The 19856-nt window shown below is 38.7% G+C and overlaps 1 protein-coding gene across 8 annotated transcripts in view; it reads left to right on the forward strand.

Annotated features, from left to right (window-relative positions):
* Positions 1 to 19856, forward strand: part of epha3 (eph receptor A3) — a 106962-nt gene that overhangs the window by 16343 nt on the left and 70763 nt on the right. For 4 of the 8 annotated variants that reach the window (XM_042001084.1, XM_042001088.1, XM_042001083.1 and 1 more), the window contains exons 3-4: positions 2889 to 2900; positions 3711 to 4371. In XM_042001084.1, the coding sequence (XP_041857018.1) occupies positions 2889 to 2900; positions 3711 to 4371 (673 nt within the window). The remainder of the gene's footprint in view (positions 1 to 2888; positions 2901 to 3710; positions 4372 to 19856) is intronic. The other 4 variants (XM_042001086.1, XM_042001090.1, XM_042001091.1 and 1 more) reach the window with 1 other exon arrangement.

Raw genomic sequence — 19856 nt, forward strand, 5'->3', positions numbered from 1 at the left:
CCATAGTTATGTCTTGAGCAGCTCAAGTTACCACACTTCATTTTACTGTCCCTTTAGCTGCCTCACCTACAGCACAGATCAGAGAAAGCAAGGGCAGTTCACATCAACCTGTGCCCCAGCTGTGACCATTAAGGGTCAGGGTCAGAGGTCACAAGGACTGGTATAGGGTCACAGTGTTGTTGTATATCAATTAGAGCACAAGGGGAAGGAGATTACACACCACTAGAGAAAAACAAGGGGATTGATGCTCATTTTAGACCTTTATTTGTCTTGGTTGACACACGGTTCCACACATTCCCTGTCCAAGGTGGCATATGCAGGAGTGAGAAATAGCAGCATAGTGGGAATGCTGGCTGAGCATAAAAAATGACAAAAAAAAAAAAAAAAAAGCAGACAAACTGAATCTAAGTTAAGGGCATGCTTGTTCTGTAATCTTCTGTCAGTGAGCAGCTTTTATTTTCTTTGGTTAATGAAAATACATTTTGGTACATCTGCATGAAAATGCAGATTGCGTCCTGGAATGCATCTGGATCTGGAAAGTAACATTAAAACTGTCTCTGTTTACGTCCTCCCCTCCTTTTTGTCTGATGGACAAAGAGACTGGCCTTTATTCCCTAACTGACATCATTTTCAAGGAGATGTAATATTTGGAGACAGTGATGATGAGGAGGAGGAAGAGGATGAATTATCTCTTTTATTTACTTTGGCAGAAACTTTTCTAGAGTTATCTTCAGTGGAAAAGGATATGACATACAAAACAGGCATGGTAAACCCTTTTTGCAGTTGGTTTTTGGTATTCAAACTTGTGCAAAGATGACTTACAGTACAAGCTGACAGAACTCACTCACAGCTGCTTTAGTTTAAGCCCAGTTTATATCATACGGATGGACGTGGAAGTACACAAAGTTGCAAGACAATAACACTGTAGCTCACACAGAAATCTGCATGTAGAGACACACAACGTGCAACATGCTTATATAGTTGGAGAAAAAAACTGTTTTTTTTTCTACTGAACACATTTTCATACCAAACCCAACTGTGCAGCTGAGAATATCTGAGACTGCACCTGTAAAGAAAATAAAATAATAAATGTTCCTGAATTAAACTTGGCACCTAAACCCTTTGAAATAGTCACCATATGCAGCAATACGTTTCTCCCATCGCTACGAGCTCCCTGAACTCCTGACCAACTGCAGGTGCTTATCAATCACTCGCCCTGGATCTTCCAGACTGGATCAAAACAGTAATCCTTCATCTTGAAATTCATCATCAGGAAGACGAAGACAGTACAGGAAGCCAAATCTGCCGAATAAGGCTGACGAGGGGTGGAGCACTAGTGCTCTTAAAGCAACTTTAGCAGCACTCTGTGAGTGTGCTGGATGGCATGTCGCTTCTGCCATTTTGCACCAAGTACCTACAGTCAGACCCCTCTGGCTGCTACACAATAACATATGTTATAATGATGTCTTGTAATTTGTAACTTGCTTCATTAATTATTTTCTCTAGTACTTTTTTACTTGTGTTTTTCTGAGATTTATTGAGTATTTTTCCATTTCACTTGGTGTTGACATGTCTAGCATTTCCTCAACTAATCAATTAAAGACTGCTATTTGGTCTTGAGGTTGTATCTGTAGACCTGATATCAAAATCAATGCTTTCTCTCTGAACAAGCTGTCCACGTTAAAATCGCAAAACTGCAGCAACATTTGTCATAATGAGACATCCAGCGAATGTTCCAAGAAGCACAGGAGGCAGCAGCACAAGGTGACTACTTCTGAAGTGGAAGGCAGCCAAATTTGAATCATGAATGGAGTGAATGGCTTTTATTAAAACATTAAATCTTAACTATTCCAGCTATGACAAAAAAATAAAAAAAAAAAAAAACTTTCTCCTTATTATCCTCAACTCATCAAACACACTGTCAACAGAATCACTAATCGCAGCAGCAGATCTTGTCCTCCCTTTGCTTTCTGTTGTGTTGAACTCTGTCAGCAAGCTTTTTTTTGTGTGTGTCATCACGTCATTTTTTACTCCTATTTAAGGAGAGAAGCTTTAAAACTTTTGAGTGCAGTCAGGTGAAATGTTAACTTTAACTTCACCTCTCTGTATTTAGCCTTACTGAAATTCTCCCATCATGTCCCTGTTAATGTCAGGACTACGGGGAGTCATGACTGCTATCTGATGAATGAAGTGATGCTAAAAAAAACATGACAGTGGAGACTAAACACTGAAGGAATCTCTCCTGCTAAGTTTTTTTTTTTCACTTTATCTTCTGCTCTTCCTCTAACATCTTTTTTTTCAGCTCTGTTTCTTTTATTTCCTGTATTTCTCACGCTCTCAGGAGTGTTTCGTTAACTTTGCCATGAGATGAAAAGAAAATGGCCATCCTTCAGTCTGAGAGCGCTTTCAACACCACACACTCATGTTGTGCACCCTCAAACACACACACAGGCACACAATTCCTTCTGAGCTCGTATTATTGTCTGAGATAAATTTGCCTGCTGTGTTAGCTTTTGACGAGAATTTAAACACTTAACATAAGCATTATGTGAATGTTTATATTTTTATGTTTTTATGTGAAAGATATTTTAGTTTCCAGTTACAAAATATCTTCTACATAGTCCTCTGCCTTTGAAGAAAACATTCAGCACACATTCAATCAGATGGACAAATCATCCATTTACACCTTAATGCCCATCCTGCCATTTTAACCACTATGAGCCCGCTGTTTCAGGTGTTTGTCCATTCATCACCGCTGTGATTCAGTGTTGATTTGCCTGGACAGCAAAGCCGAAGCGCATGATCAATGAGTCTTCCCACTGTGCTGAAATCAAAAGGAATGACCCCGCTCTCTTTTTCTCCTCTCCCCTCTCTTTGCTTTCTCCCAGTGGAGGGAAAATGTAAGATAGACACGAACGTTCCTGGTATACACTCACATCTGTCTATACGTCGTAGCTTTTTCTGTTCCATAGTGGATTCAGCACGTTTCCTTTTAGTAGAAGTAGTACTGTGATGCAAATAACCAAGACTGCAGCTTGAAAGTCCTCACTTTTAGAGAAAAAATGTTAGTAAAAGGGTGGAAAAGAACACTACGAGATTTTGTTAATATTTAACATTAATTAAGCAGCTTCTAGACGATTTAGTGCGATTGAAAAAGGAGATCACACTTCATGGGTTTGTCTCTGAGATATTTTCACAGCATCCTAATCGAAAAAAATTGGCTAAGTCAGCAAGTTTGCTTTTAATTAATATGAGTCATTTTCACAAGATCTGGTAGTGTGATGTTTCACCCTTAAGTGTTTATTAGATGCTTAGTTTTCAACAAGACTGAATCTGGATCTAAATAATTTATTTCTAAATGCTTACAGGGTGGAGATAACTTTATCTTTTTCTTCTATCCTCCCCTCCTTTCCACTTATTCCTCCTTCTCCAATTCCCAATTCCTACTTTCCCATCTCTTTTAATTTTCTATGAATCTTTGTTCAATTTCTCTTCTCTTTACTTATGTCCTCATTCAATTTTCCATCTTTACTTCATAATTTTCCACTTTCTTCACTCCATCTTTCCTTTTAACTGTTCTTCCATCTCATCTATACTTCTTTATATCTGCTTCTGTTTTTCCAACTGGTTCTATGCCCCTCTGGTCTGTTGTTCCTTCTTGTCTCCCTCCGTTTCTCCTTTCGACCTCTCCTTGTCTTCATCTTTTCCAGTGGGAGGAGATCAGTGGAGTGGATGAGCACTACACTCCCATCAGGACCTTCCAGGTCTGCAATGTGATGGAGTACAGCCAGAACAACTGGCTTCGCACCAACTGGATCCCTCGTCGATCAGCCCAGAAGATCTACGTGGAGCTGAAGTTCACCTTGAGAGACTGCAACTCTATCCCGTTGGTCCTCGGGACCTGCAAAGAGACCTTTAACCTCCTCTACCTGGAGACAGAAGATGATGAGGGGAGCCATTTCAGAGAGCATCAGTTCCTCAAGATTGACACCATTGCCGCTGATGAGAGCTTTACTCAAACAGACCTTGGAGATCGCATCCTCAAGCTTAATACTGAGGTGCGAGAGGTGGGTCCCATGTCTAAGAAGGGCTTCTACCTTGCATTCCAGGATGTGGGTGCCTGTGTAGCTTTGGTTTCAGTGAGGGTTTACTTCAAAAAGTGCCCATACACTGTGAGGAACCTGGCCTCCTTTCCTGATACAGTGCCGATGGACTCCCAGTCTCTGGTGGAGGTCAAAGGCTCATGTGTCAATCACTCCAAAGAAGAGGAACCTCCACGAATGTACTGTAGCACTGAAGGGGAGTGGCTTGTGCCTATTGGGAAGTGTCTCTGTAACCCAGGATACGAGGAGAGAAGCAGCACCTGCCAAAGTAAGAAAGAATTTTTTTTTCCTACGTTAGGTTTGTCATCCATTATTTCAGCTTGTTGTCTCAGTTTCTTTTATGTTTTATGTCTATTCTCCAACTATGTGTTTTGGAACATGTGGCCTAAACAAATCAAAAGTTTTTACAAGCTATAAAAGTACGCCATTGGATGTGAAGACTCCCACACGTCATATGTGTCAGCTCTGGAGCTTTAATGTCAAATGTCCAGTCTTTGTGCGCATGTGTGTTTTTGTGTGCATTCTGTAAGATCTTCAAACAAGCCAACAAAAAAAAAATCCCACGGTGTCTGTGGATCAGAGTTTTCCAGGTCCTTCAGTGACAGGGTGCAGCATACAGTGATTCAGAAGTAATCTTCTATTTGACACATCATTAGCTTTGGGATGATCTTAACCAGAGTTGCAAAGACGGGTCTGATAAGGCAGAAGAAAGGAGTGGGCCGACGTGGTTGGTGAATAATGAAATAGTTGTGGTGATGGATGTGGGTGCTGGTGAAAGAGTAGGTTGTTATTTGAGATGGTTGCAAAAGCCTTTGCCTTTCATTTTCTAATCATTATAACTGCTCTTTTTGCTTGTTACATAATCATCACATATGTTTTGAAGGGATCTGGTTTTGTTGTTTAGGGTTAGTTTTGGGATAGTATGAAAGTAGCACAATTTTCTAAGAAACACCACTGCACCTTTTTTTTTTATTTATTTTGGTTGGAAAATTAGTTTTTATCTTTTAATTGTCCTTGTATAATTCTCTCATCATTTTAACAAAACAAACATTAAGTAAATGAGACCCAGTGGGAAGTTTTATTATCTTCTTTGAGATCAAATGACCAGTGGGGTCAAAGGTTAAATATCAATATCAATAGTTGAGTCTTTCATTTGAGAATCTAAAGCAACATCTACTGTAAGTCTGGTTAAAAGGCACAGCTCATTTTGAATTTTATCTTCACTTTTTAAACTCCTTTTTTGTACCTGTTTACAAATGTTTTTAATGAACAATTTTTGAAATGTGTCTTTATTGCCAAGTATTTCTTCAATCAGTCAATCAAACTTTATTTATAAATCACTTTTTGTACAAAGAAATTGCATTACAGAGTGCTTTACACAACAAAAATCGTGTCTCTAGGAGTCCCCCAAGACCACAAACCACCAAGTCACACCCACACACACTTACATGACATACACCACGCATAAATATAAGCACAGGCAGTTGCAAAGTAATGTCTTTTACCAGCGATGTCCTAACCCTTACCACTTGCATTGGGGAAAATAAAACACTAGAAATCTTCATTTATACGGCCAGTGCGTGACTCAGCTCACTTTTTTTTCACACACACAAAAATTAAAATATAATTATCAACCTAAACATTTTCTCTACTTTTGTAAACTTGAAGGAAAATAAAAATTTGTTATTTAAAGGTTAGATAATTCTGTGTGGGGCAGAAGGCTGAGACATTTTGTTAATGTCTCTCTTGGTCCACCAGGAAGAAAATCCAGAAGCCAATAATGTTAAGCCTGAGTTCATAACATTGTTCAAGACTAAAGAAACAAGGGACAAAAATATGATATAATATAATTACCAATAGTTGATTTGTATGATAAATAGTTTCTTTATTTGTTTGTTATTTTTCCATGTTTTTTAATGTCAGGGTATTCAGAGTTTAATTTGTAATTCTTGTCAATATAAAGAAAAGTAAAAGGAAAATTAATTAAATACAATTTTAATCAGTTGAGACATAAAAATTGTCATTTCACATTTTTTTTTACTCAATTTCCTTTTGTAAACAGTGGTTGAAACTTTACGTTGAAAAGCTTTACACTGAGTTTCAGTGTGTCTGAGAAAGTTTTTATCTTCAAAGGAAACAACCTTGTGTCGCAACTCTGCTGCAGTATTTTCTCTATAATCTGGATTTATTTGAATGTGTTGATTAGTGTGATAGATATTTGCTGACTTTAAGCTTTACTTGCTTTTGTTTTTGCTGTTTTCTGTGAGAAAGAGTCAAACAGCAGTGACAGATCAAACTGAAGCTCCAGCTGTGAGTGTCACAAGGCCTCACATTCACTTTGTTGTTGATGGTGGCTGTGGTCCACACAGCTCTACATGTTTCCCTTTGTTTTTGGTTTCAAACAAACTTCCCCTCAACTTAAGAAGCCATACACAGCATATTTTTAACAGCAGTCACCCCTGCATTGCAGCTTTCCCACTGTGGCTTTAAAGTTAAAACAGTGGTAAAGTTTAAATGAAAGAAGATCTGATTCCCAGCTATTGCAGTTTGTCCCAAATGGTCCCTTGTTCATCAGCTCTTTCCTCTCTAGAGGCGTGCCCAGTGTTAATTAAAGATCAAAGGCATTTTACCGGGTCAAGCCCCTGCTGTCAGGGCCAGGGGAGGCTCTTTTTCTGGAGCTGTGGACTCCAGACGAGTCTGTCTCACTGTCCAGATGCAAGGACACTTTTAGTCCGAGCTGTGAGATGAAAGTCCTATGTCCAAAATGTAAACATATACAAAAATACAGATTAGAATGAGAATTAAATTTTCCTCTCACATTTGAAAGTATCATATGTCTGCATTGTTAACTACAACTGAAAATTAACAAAAATAAATAAATAATTTATAACATTTTTATTTAACATTTAACTTCTTGTCTTTCTACTTTTTTTTACTCTAAATTTGAGCTAGATGAAGGTTTAAATAAAACAGCGGTACAACGTCATGCAGACTAAGGGCAGACCCTTGTCCTCCCCTCCACTACTCTGTTCACTTCCTGCCTCGCTGAGAATTGTGTGAATGTTTGGATGTATTTGACAATCTCTTATTAGTTTCAGAGTGGTCTAATGGACTCTAATAAGGTCTTATGTTACCATAGAGTGGGACAGCTGCACCAACAGGCCCCCACAACCCCCCATGTGCAGCCGTCAAGGGCCCCATCATGCAGTTTGCTCTCCAGGCCCTCTGTGTTAACAGATAGATGGTTAAATGGGGTAAGGTCACCCATACGTACAGATAGCGGGAGAAGATGAAAACATATTTACAGTCAGCTAAAGCTGATAGAAACAGTAACTGTTGCTCAAGTATTCACATGTCACACACTTTGAAGCAAACACAAACTGAGACCTAAAACTTTTGTTTTTATTTGGATTCGGATCATTTGATCCCATATGTTGTTGATTTATGGTGAAATGGGCTGTTGATGAGCAGCAAACTATATATATATATATATATATATATATATATATATATATAAAATCATAAGTCACTTATAATGAAATACAGTTATGTTAGAAAAACTCTGAGAAACATTTCTCTACTTTGCTGTTTAACTAAAATGAACTCGACTTCTTGCACTTTAAAGAGACTCTGTTCTGAGTATGAGTGTGTGAGTCTGTAAGAGTGTGTGAGCAGTTGTCTTTGTTTATACAATCTCCAAAGTGTGTTCAAGGGCTTTAATAGAATTCATTTTAGTATTAGACTATCATTGTCTTGCTGGGCTGTAAATGTGTCTATGTGTGTGTGTATGTGTGTGTGTGTGTTTGTGTGAATGGGCAGCGATACTGGAGAAAGTGATGATGTTTTTTCAGTGGCGTCTTCAAAGGAGCACATGAATTCTCTTTGGCTTAGGCAATGGGACGGCTTGTGTGAGCTGCACTTATGTGAATGCGTGCCGTCTTTTTTCTGTGTGTGTGACTGATGGCTACACTGTATTGTAGAATGATACAGAGTATTTTCTTGTGAAGGTATGGTGGTCTTTTTCATCCTTATCAGAACAGGGAATGTAATCGTGTTTTTTTTTATCAGGGACAAACTCTGGGAGTCGACATGGGTTTTTTAGGACTCTACGGCGTGTATGCTAGCGTCAGTCATCATCTGGATTACTGTATGTTTTGTGAGCAGCCTTCGGCTTTTCCACACCGAATGTGAGGCCAGATCTAATCTCACTAAGTCAGTCTTTCATCTGTCATTACAACAGACTGGAGCAGGTGAACCAGCTCCTATCTACCATCAGTGTGAAATTCCTGCAACCCTAATTTGATCCTAAAACAGCAAATGGATGCCTATGTGTGTGTGTGTGTGTGTGTGAAGGAGAAGGTTTTGTGTGTGTGTTGCAAGTGCAAGCAGCTGTTCTGTTATAGGTTGAGGAAAGAACCAGGTTTACATTCTTGCTGGATTTATCAAGACACACAATCCTGAAACTTGCCAGCCCCACAAAGCTAATTACAATTATAGTGCAGAATAAATCTTTTTACACAAGCATGGTGTCAGACAGGCCCGAGTCAGAGTGGCTATGCTTGCACGTATCACTTAATTTTTCTTTTACTTTTTTTTTTTTTTTTGGTCAAAAGTGCGGGGAAATTGGAAACTTGGCAAAATTCTATATTTTCAGTTTTCAGACTTTTACTCCATATAGCATATTCTCCTTTAGAGGCTAAAAAAGGTAACATTTATGGTATATTTTAGTTTTTTTATGGTGTATTTATTTGGCATCATCTTTCTACTTGACGTGCATGAAATTTATCTACATCCACTCACACGTAAACACACTCTAAAAATGTATAACAAAAACTGACACTCAGACTTTTATTGTTTAATGCAGTTTGTTATTCATAGCTGTAGTTTTTTAACAGTTTTTTTCACTGTGGCAAAATGATGATCTGATTTCTGCTCTTTGTGCAAATTGAGCCACATTTTCATGGATAAAAACCTAATTTGAAATTGAATATTAAATTTTAGAAAATTAGTAACAGACAAAAATGATTGTCTGATGGGTAAATTTTTGCAATGATATCTAAAACTTCAAAACTTCTCCCTTGCTCATGATGAAATCCAAAAGTTAATTCTAAAAAATTGAACATGGATTGCTTTTCCAGATTCATCAATAATATAAATTCTGAAATTATTTCCCGTTGATTCCTGCATCAGTCTCCCAAATATAAGTGCCTTTTCGTTCTTTCTTTGTCCCTCTCCCTCCCCCTCTGCTCATCCTCATGGCTGATTGTCTTGGCTGCTGGTTCAAAGCTCTTCGTTCATCTCATGTCAAATGTTTTATATCACTCTTCACTCTCTAGCTTAAGTGATTTAGCTGCTGCCCTCACGCACGGAATTGCTCGGCTTTCAAGCAGACAGTCTCACGTTATAGATCTTCCGTTGACCCTGTCACACAAGCCTCCATCAGCTTGACCAATGAAATACTTCAACTTAGCCTGAACTGATTTAGCTCTTACTTTAGTTTTTGACAATAAGAAAATCTCTGTTCAATACTGCTTTCATTTACAATAAATTGAATGATTCTTTTTAATGTTATTGAGGTTGTGCGTTTGTCTCCATAGAACTTGGTCAGACCACACCAGAGCCATTAAATGCTCTATTTGTGATAAAAATGTCTCGTGAGTTAGTTTTTGAGTCTCTCCGGGGTGATCATAAATACTTTACTGCCTTTTTTTTCAGTGTTCTACTCCATGCACTTTTTTGGGATACTTGAAGTCAAGCATTATATTGTGCGTTAGCTTTTCTCTGAGTAGAATTAAAGATATACATATCCTGTAAAATATAATTGAGAAGGCCTCAAAAGATTTTTTTTTTCTTTTTTTTTTTTTTTGCCCATTGTAATCAATTAATAGAATAAAAAAATCACTGCAGATATCCTACATGTATGCTAACAATTTTCCTATGGTTTTCTTCACCCATATTGTTTTTTGTTCTAGGACTTTTTTTTTCAATATATCTTTTTTTCTGCCAGACTGTTGAGGTTGAGTGCTGTAAATCCATGGAGCTGTTGGCTCTTCTCTTGTCCCTTGGAAGGACTCTGTTTGTTTTTGTTGGCCATTATATAACCACCCAGCTCTCACAAAAACATGTCATATCTACACACACTCACAAATACTTTAAAATCCTCGTGCACACACAACAGTGAGGTTCTCTGTCTGTCTGTCCCCCATGGATTGCAGTGATTGCAATAACTATTTCTAGTCCAGCACTGAACTAATGTACTTCATATCATCGCTTTGTCTCTGTAGTCAAACATGTTTGCATACTGTACATATGCATCTCTGTGATGTTGTCCTCATGCATCCAGTTCACCGCTTCCCCCAGGCCTTTTTTGATTTTCCCATTGGAATCCTGCTGTGATTACACATTGCATACTGCAGACTTACAACGGGAGCAGCCTAGCTCAGTGTAACAAAAGACTGTTAACTATTGGGTGTTTCTTGATAAAGGGCACATTGTTTCTTTGTGGTTTGAGCATTATAGAGTTCCCCTCCAGACATTTTAAACCAAACTCAGGCAGTCACATCAGTTAAATCTATCCTGTGTGTGTTTGATTGGCTGAGCTGAGCGTTATACTGTATGTGGCTGTGTCATAACTCTGGTGTTCTGTTGCCTAAGACTCCTCTTCTCTTGTCAGTTTCACTTAGTGTGGAGGCTTTTGCTGCTGCAGTCTTTTGGCTGGGAGTTCCTTGGCATTTAGCCTTTTTGGACCTGAAAAAGGAAAAGAGAAACTGCATGTAAAGGACAAACCCTGAGTGCTCCAGTGAGAAAGTTCTTGAATAAAGATGTTAATACCATATTATACTTGCCAAATTTAAAACCACACCCATTCCCCCCAGAATTTTTAGTCACATATACTTATGTAAATCAAAATGAATGAAACACAAACTCTTTTTCCAAACAAAAGCAAGTGAGCACTCATTTTAAAGATGTTTTTTTTTTTTTTTGTACAGAGTTTTAGGGCACTTTTTTTAGATATATTCCTATATATTCTCAGGGCCGATCTTGGCCCACCGGGGCCTGTGCGGGGGGCTCTGGCTGGGGCTCTCCTCTGCCACCCTCTGGGTAGGTCCAGGGTTCACTTTGTGATGGGGTGGCTTGGGTTCAGGCTCCGGGATTGCTGCTGATGGCCTGGGTCTCTGGGCCGCCCTAGTCTGCCTCTAGCCTCTGTGGAGGCATGGTCGCATTTGCAAGAACACACTCACCACTCCTCATTTCTCATACTCTGCATGCTGACACAGTCACTGAGTTGTCCAGTGGGTTCATACACTAAGAGATACTTTTTTTTTTCTCTCTCTCTGTGACTGTGTATGTGTTACTTTAGTTGTTGTTGTGATATGTTTTTTTTTTTTTTTTTTGGTTATTGTTTAGGAACTCTTGATTACTGTCAGCTCTGTTTTTGTAAAAGCTGTGGGAAATTTTCTGGTGTGTTTCTGTACAAGTGTAGCAGTTGGTTATCTGGTGATAGTTTGGATGGAAGAGACGTTGCCTTCTATCTGTTGTGTTTTTCTCTCTTTATTCTTTCTGCTTTCCCTTTTGCTTCTTTTTGCTGTCTTTCTCCTCTTTCTGTCCCCACCAGTCAGGTCCAGCAAGATTACATAGATTCCGTGATTCAAAGTAAATAAAAGAATAAATTTATCAGATTATCAAGAGGAGGCTTATACCCATAAACCTCCCCTTGGCAAAGCAAATTTGTACGGCACAACACTATCATTCTGCTTGCTATGACAGGTTTAAAAAACAAACAAAAAAAAAAACAAAAAAAAAAAACAAAAAAAAGCTATATTTTCCTAAAGTTACACCAAATGTAACTTTAGGCCACCAAATACCCAGACTGGACAAGACTATTGGCTAAATGTCAGTTCTTATCTCTAATCAAGGGTCTCTTGAGCCACCCTTCATGTCTTTATATACCACCAAGAAAACAAAATAAATAGGACAACTTACCTGATAGTATTAGATCTGTGTTGAAGAATAAAGATAGTTGTAACATACAGTGACTTTCAAGCTTGCTCAATTGTGTAGACATCTTTTTTGCTCAATAAATTGCTGCATTTAGCACTTGTTGTCCTGGCAGTTTTGCACAGTATTATAAATAAATGAATAAATGATAAATAAATGTATGAATTAATTAATGCATGAATAAGTAGAAAAAACGTATATGTGGATTTGTAATGGTTAACGCTGTTGCCTCACAGCAAGAAAGTTCTTGGTTAAAATATCGATGTGGTGTTTGCATGTGCAACCTTGGTCCGTGTGAATTCTATTGGGGTATTCTGGGTTCCTCCCATGGTCCAAAGATGACAGATTAATTGATGTTTCTAAATTCACAGTGAATGCACATGGTTGTTTGTCTCTATGTCAGCCCTGTGATGCGGTGGTGACCAGTCCAAGATGTATGACTACTAAAGAAGAAACTAATTAAACTTTTTAAATGTTGCTTGATAATTCAAATTAATATATTCGTGCCAAAAAGGAAGAAAAAAAGAAAAAATAATCAGAAATTCTCATCATGTACCATTACATATAAACAGAATGCCCTGTCTCTCATTTTTTCTGATAGATTTATTGCTCAGGACACATCCCCCTTCCCCAGCTACATGATTTATTTTCTTTACCTATAAAAGTCTTATACACTGCTGTAGTTTATGTTTTTTATTGGCTTGAAAGCAGCTGTGATGTGGCTGATTGTGGGGCAGAAGGGAATGCAATGACATAAGAACTGATGTGGCTGATACATCTGTGATCCCCTCCCCCCTCCTTTAACAATTTTTCCATTACTACCACCAAGTACTGCACCTTGACTTCTTGATGATCTCTATAAACTTATGTGGAAAAGTAAATTAAGAAATGAAAAGAATAGCTAATTAATTCATGCTGAGAAGCCTTCAGTAATCATATTTACTCTCACTTCACAATATAGCAGCCTGGGGGGGTATCTGTGTGCCGGGAGGGAAAGAGAGCTGCGGGGAGAGCGACAAAAAAAATGAGATCATAAATACAGCCTTAATTAGAGATTATATTTAGCTTTGGTCTAAATGTGTAAGGTGCTCACTAAAGGAGTAAGCTAAGCAGTGATTTTTATATTTGCTTATACACAGTAAGGTGTAGAAACATCTGTGTGAAGGAGTGAACAGGAAGTGGACATTCTTATGCTTAGCCATTGCTGCTGCATGATATCTTGGATAAACATATGTCTGAAGTCATACATATGTTAGTCCCTCTTAAATCATTGTCTTTATCTGTGTGCACACTGCCTAAATCGATGGATTTTGTGTAAGTGTGGCTGTGTGAGTTTGTGTGTTTCTGGCATCAGGAGCCAAGGAAGCTGTAGCCAAGGATGCAGAAAAGGTTTGTTCATTCTGGGTATTATTGCCTGTTTGCTTTTCTCTTTATGGACCTTCCAATGCAGGCTGGGGGTAGTGGGTAAGCCTGTCACCCTGAGGCCCTGGTACTGTTGGGACTTCAAAGCTGTTGGTATCCACAGGCTCAGGAATTCAACTTAACTCACACACACTCATGCACACACGCACATGCTCACACAAACATACATGAGCACAAATAGAGAACCATACTTACAACAGAAATGGAGATTCTGGATCAATATCAATGGGATGTTTATTTGTAGGAGAGGCCTCTTTAGCTGACCAAATGTCTATAATGGTGTCTTCACAAACATTTTTGTGCTCATCTGTGCACATGGGCATGCATTATGAGTATGCATGGAATTGTGCCTTTATTTTCTCTGCATGCAGCTAAGGTGTTGCCTAACGGTAAAGGTTGATAACTGAAGAATTATTATGTAATATGTAGTTTATGTTACATGTTGCATGTATAGTATTTTGAATGTGCATCAAGAGGCAGATGAGCACAGAGGGATCGATATAGCAGGAAAGGTCCTGTTTGACAGACAGTGAACACGTCATATAAGTGGGGAGGGAAATAGTAGAGGAAAACACAGGAATCACTTTGTCATTTCTGATAAATGAGCAGGAGCAAGCTGGAGACAGAAAAGCCTGGGAGAAGAAGAAGAGATAAGGACAAGAGACAGAAAAAAAAACCTGTCTGTCATTGGGATATAGACTCCTGTTGAAAAGTCTTTGGTGCAAAACATTTTTTTTTCTTTTTCCCAGCACTGTTCCTTATTATATTTATTTTTTCTCTTGTGTGAATATTTAAAATGTTAAAAAAAATGTTATTGGCTGACATAGTGATAATAATAACGAGATAAATCCAGTGACTCCTGCAAAGGTTGATGCATAATTTACTTTTCTTCAGCACTACTTAATGTTACAAAACTTCTTTGAACAATGTATTATAGAAACATTATTTGTAAGTCTCTTTGCAATCTCTGCAAATCTTTCTTTGGGGTCTGGCTACAGCATAATCAACAGCTCATTTGTATTCTCCAGCATTTCTATGTTGTCTGCAGCATTTTTTGTTACTATCAGCCATGGGTGATTTGGTCAGAAGATCATTTAGCTGTCTTTTGGGAAAAATTTCAATCTACTCTCTGAATCACAACTTTACCCATGAATTTATTCAAACTCACATGATTGCATGATTAGCTCAACACATTTGCCGGAATACACACCCCAACACTTGAACTCTGGGTTAATGACCTGACTCTCAAATTTCTGTATCCTGTTTTGGCTCAGTTTTTATTCTGAGTGTGGATTTGTTTCTCTGCTGTGTTGATGCTTCTAGCAGAATATTGGTCTGCCTGCAGTTGTTCTCCACAGATTGCCAGGTCGCTCACCTCTAATTGCTTTTGATTGTGCTAAATAGCATTCTAATTTTTGGACATTATATGCAACTTTGTGATGTCTAAATTCAAAGAAAATAACTGCACAAAGAACATGGAATGTAGTAATTTCCTAATACTAATACTAGTGATATGATTGTATATAATGGATATTCAGGAAAAGGCTATATGACATTCTGAATTAAAGTCAGGAATAAAAGATAAATGGTTATACTTTAAACGTACAGTATCTTGTAAAATGACTGCTTTTTTTGTTACTGAAGATGTGATGTTGCCCTCTTCTGCAACCTCCGTCACATCGAGGGGCTGCGGCTGTCAAGTGTCTCACTTATCTGAACATGCACCATAGGCATGTGGTGACACTCTGAGTTGTTGTCAGAAGCATCGTGGTATTGTACAACTGAGATGAGTTCAGTGAAGAGAGACCTCTCAGTGTCATTTCAGTTTGAAAAACCCAAGCGTCATTGCATAAATATCTGCGTTGCAGCAGCTGTCTGATCTGCTGCATCACGGATGTCACTGTATGAAAAGCTTTCCATTCGATCAAATACTGGATTATTTAATGATAGGAAGCACTGAGAGTGGAGGCACAGCATGGAAATCTAGTGATAATTCTGCAGTTAGAGCTTAATCTATTAATGTAGAAACTGCTATAGTTATTGTTGTGATATGTTTCAGTTACTGTACTTTGTTGAAACTCCATCATCACAGAAATCTCACTGTCATTAATCTTTCTCAGGCGTTTTTGGCATCAACCCTTTTTCCCAAATGCTAAATTATGGGACAAATATATATAGAAAACAATCAAGTCCAAACAGGCTCTGGTTCTGGGATGAGTGTAAGATAATATGTCAAGTGACTGTTGTAAGTGTAAAAGATGACTTTTTGTGCTTCTTAGTCGTCAGTGTGCTGAAGTACTGAGTGAAAAACAAGTTTACGTCACCATAACAGAAGTGGTCAACGTCTTTGTGACATTGCTCATCCTAGTCTGTCGATACTCCTAAATGTAAAGCTAATTTTACACTAATTAAAAATCTTGCTAATGCCCACTAAAATCTGGTTTTTGAGTCTGATAGAAAAGTGTTTCAGTCATGTCAAATAACTGTTGTTTGGAATATGTATTGTCTATGGGTCCAATCAGTATTGATGGGAGCACATCACTGTCACAAACCCAGAGATTGGACTCAAAAGAATCAGGATTCCAGTGAAAGGTAAAAAGGAATTTATTTGAACAATGTAAATGTGCACAGGTGATCTATCCGGTCTCGTTCGGTCAGCTCTTCTGTGGGGGGGTATGAGAACAGGTGTTAGAAGGCAGGGAGTCTGTGATAATGATGCAGGATGTTACAAATCCACGTACCGGTTGCTGTAGTGCAGTTTGGTGAGATCGTACAGGCAGAACCCGGGAAGCCGGACGGGGAGTCCACTGGAGTGGGTGGATAACTGCTGGGTAAAGAACAGGTTAGTGGGGGAATAACTGGCGGGGGTCAGGGTCTCCAACCCACGGAAGTGGGTGATAATGAATATCTCCGTCTGGGCAGGGTAGATTATTCCGTGATCCAAAATCCACATCCAAAAACCAGTCCAGGGGTCAAAAATCCAGAAATCCAATAAACAAACAGAGATACCAGTCAGGGGGCAGGCAGAGACGATAATCCAGGTCCAGAACAAGGTCAACAACAGGCAGGTAGGCAGGCAGACAGGTAGAACAACGGCTGGAAACGTGCAGGGTAGAACCAAGACGATCTGGCGAAGAAACGCTGTCACAGGCAGGTATTTAAAGGGCATCAAACAGGTGAAGCGTATTACCAATCAGAGTGGGAAAATTAGGTTGCGTTCAGGGAGGCTGGGAAGTCCGACCCTTATCAGACGGATCATTACACATCACACTTTCTTGTCTCATATGGAGATGAGAAAATGTGGAGAAAACAAAATGAAAAAACAAGACTGACTGACTTTACCTGAGTACAGCACAGCTGGCAGCTCACTGATATTCCATGTGAGGGAGCTGAGATCTGCACTTCTTTAAATAATAAACCGGCCTGATTACATCAAAAACTAAAAGAAAATCTAACATACAGCATAGTGGGTCATACAATGTAATGACATCTCATCACGCTGTAAATACAGGCTTGTTCCCTGGGAGGCAGTGGTAGGTAGGCATTCTGAATACACTCCATCTCCAATACCAATAAGGATAAACTCAATACTAAAAAGATGTTTTACTTTTGGTTTAAAACTAACATGTAATTGTGGGCTTTGTGATTTTGCAAAATTGCAAATAAACAACAGTGCTCCCCTCATCAATCGCACTCACAAAGCCTTTCATCTTGCTTTTCCTTTTTTGGTTTATGCAAAAAATAACTGCACTAATCAGTTCCTGAGGCACCTGTTCCCTGAGTTACCTGAGCTCGCTTTGTATTTTGGAATTTGTTTACTGGCCCGTACCTGTGTATGCTTATGTGTTATTGACCTTGCTGTGTTAACCTTGGTGTTAATACTGTTTGTGTCTTCTGTTTTAATCAGGTCTGGAAGAGCTGAAAAGTCAGTGCTCCTCAGGGATCTTTATTCACTTAAGTGTGTAAGGGGGAGACAGAGAAACAGAGAATGAGAGCATGACATGAATGTGAGAGGCATGTCTTTCAATACATACAGGTCATTAGTAAACCAGAAGTGAGCAGAGGGGAGGGAGACTAAACGCTTACTACAGCAGGAAGCACTTCTCATTGAAACTCACACACACACACACACACACACACACACACACACACACACACACACACACACACACACACACACACACACACACACACACACACATTCTAAAATTGCATTGCATTCATTCATTTAGTCTTTTCACATTTCAGTTCCAATGTCTGTCTGTGTACATTTATGGTGACCATTTTCATATTATATAACTTCTTAGTCTGGCAACTTGTCTTTTCTTTTTTAAGAACAATCCCTTGCTTGGTCCAGAGCAGTTTAAAGACTAGCAAAGAACCTGGCCAGAGGTTACTATTTATAATGCTGCTTTTGTAGGATCTCCATAAAAGGTTGTGAAAAGGATTTCTCGACATTCCGGTTTCTTAAGTCTAAATTCTGTTGCGCATCATAACAAGTAGTTTCATAATGGAGCCAGAGCCTGTTATCAACACATGAATGAGTGGAATGACATCAGATTAAATGTCATAGTAATGAGTGGCTGGAGTTAACTTGCACCAAAATGTGATGCTCCATTCAGCTTGCCTCGGAAGTGGTACACAATCACTTAATCTTTTACACCCTCATGCTCAGTGTAATTAGTATATAAAAAAAAAAAACAAACAAAAAAAAGCATGGCTGTCTCCAGGTTTGCTTTGTTGATTTGTTGTTAACAACAAATTGTCATCAGCAATTATATGGTTCACTTAACTGAGAAAACATTACATTTAAAAGTGATTTGCCCAATGCTTTACTAGCTTGACACACACACACACACACAAATAAATAAATAAATAAATAAATAAAAACTTTATATATATACTTGGTAATTACTTCAGTTTTAAAGTCACACTGCTGGCTTAGCGTAAATGGACATTCTTGAGAATAAATATTACCATCTATGAATGCAAGGTTATCAAACAAGTTGACTTTGTTAATTTTTTGCTAAGGACATGCACATAAAATAAAACTATGAAAAACTTTTCAGCTTTTACCCCATGTGAATCTGCCTCAAATGATGTTCCGTCTTTCTGAAGTGATTCCTTTACTCGGACTCCATCCATCCACTATTCCTCCTACTCCAACAGTTGATAGGAATAAAGTAAAAGGTCTTTGCACTCATTTATGACATACTCCAGCCATCCCCAGCCATCCGCAAGACGCCGTGTGGTGACATTTTACTTTCAACAATGGCTGTTAACGTAGAAATGCCGTCAGATGGAACGACATGCCGTCTGATGCGTGTATGTGTGAATCTGCCAGAGAGAGGAGGGTTATTTGTGTGTGAGAAATGCTTCACTGTCGACTACATGTATAAGTATGTGTCAGTGTGTGCTGATTAAAGGCAGTCAGGGCTCAGTGATCAGGCCTTTAGCCGTCCCTGCACTCAGAATGCAAAACACAAGCGTGCATTCCCAGTGCAACCAAGTATGAAGATTGCAATGCCAGACCACACTGGACAATCTTAAAGGCCTGCAGCTGTGCGCGTGCATGCATCCTTCCCATCTTGGCGTTTGCCTTTTTTGTTCTTCACTGACAATGTCAAGCAATTTAGATAGGAAACACTTTTACTTACTAGGAAACACTTACTCTTTTTATCTCCTGCTACCAATTTCCTGCATCTAAACAAAATGTGTGTCTGAATCTTTTTTGTATTGCTTCAAGTCCTTTCACCATCAGTTATTCATGTTACTCAGTCCCAGTTTGTGCATCTCAAAGGATGCATTTATTTATTTGGCACAGGAAAATTGAAAGTTCAGATGCAGCTAAACAAAATATTAATTTATACTATATACTTTAAACATGTACGACATCAGATATCATGAGTAATTTATAAGATTTTTTTAGCCCTTTGTTTTCATTTCATGGAGGTTAAAAATATGCAGGTTAGTTTTCTGTGATTCTGAATTGACCATGAAGCAAGTAGTTAGACTTGTATAGTTTTTTGTGTCTGTGCAGGTTCTGTGATGGACTAACAAAATGTCCAGGTTGTACATTTCCTCTTACCATCTGACAGCAGGGTTACAGGTTACGCTCAAGCCCCCCATGAGCCTTAACCGGTTAAAACTGGTATAAAAAATGCATGAAAAGAAAAACTTTTCTATAGTCCTTTATGTGTTTGTCAGCTGTTTTGCTCTCACTTCTGACAAACCTGTGGGAAACATATTATTGCTTAACCGCAAGTTATTAGTGCTGGCCACAAGATCAGTAAATTTTGCCCACAAGTTAATAAAGGTTGAGACCCCATGTGG

Source organism: Melanotaenia boesemani, chromosome 12 (genome assembly GCF_017639745.1).
Source record: "Melanotaenia boesemani isolate fMelBoe1 chromosome 12, fMelBoe1.pri, whole genome shotgun sequence".
Classification (NCBI taxonomy): domain Eukaryota; kingdom Metazoa; phylum Chordata; class Actinopteri; order Atheriniformes; family Melanotaeniidae; genus Melanotaenia; species Melanotaenia boesemani.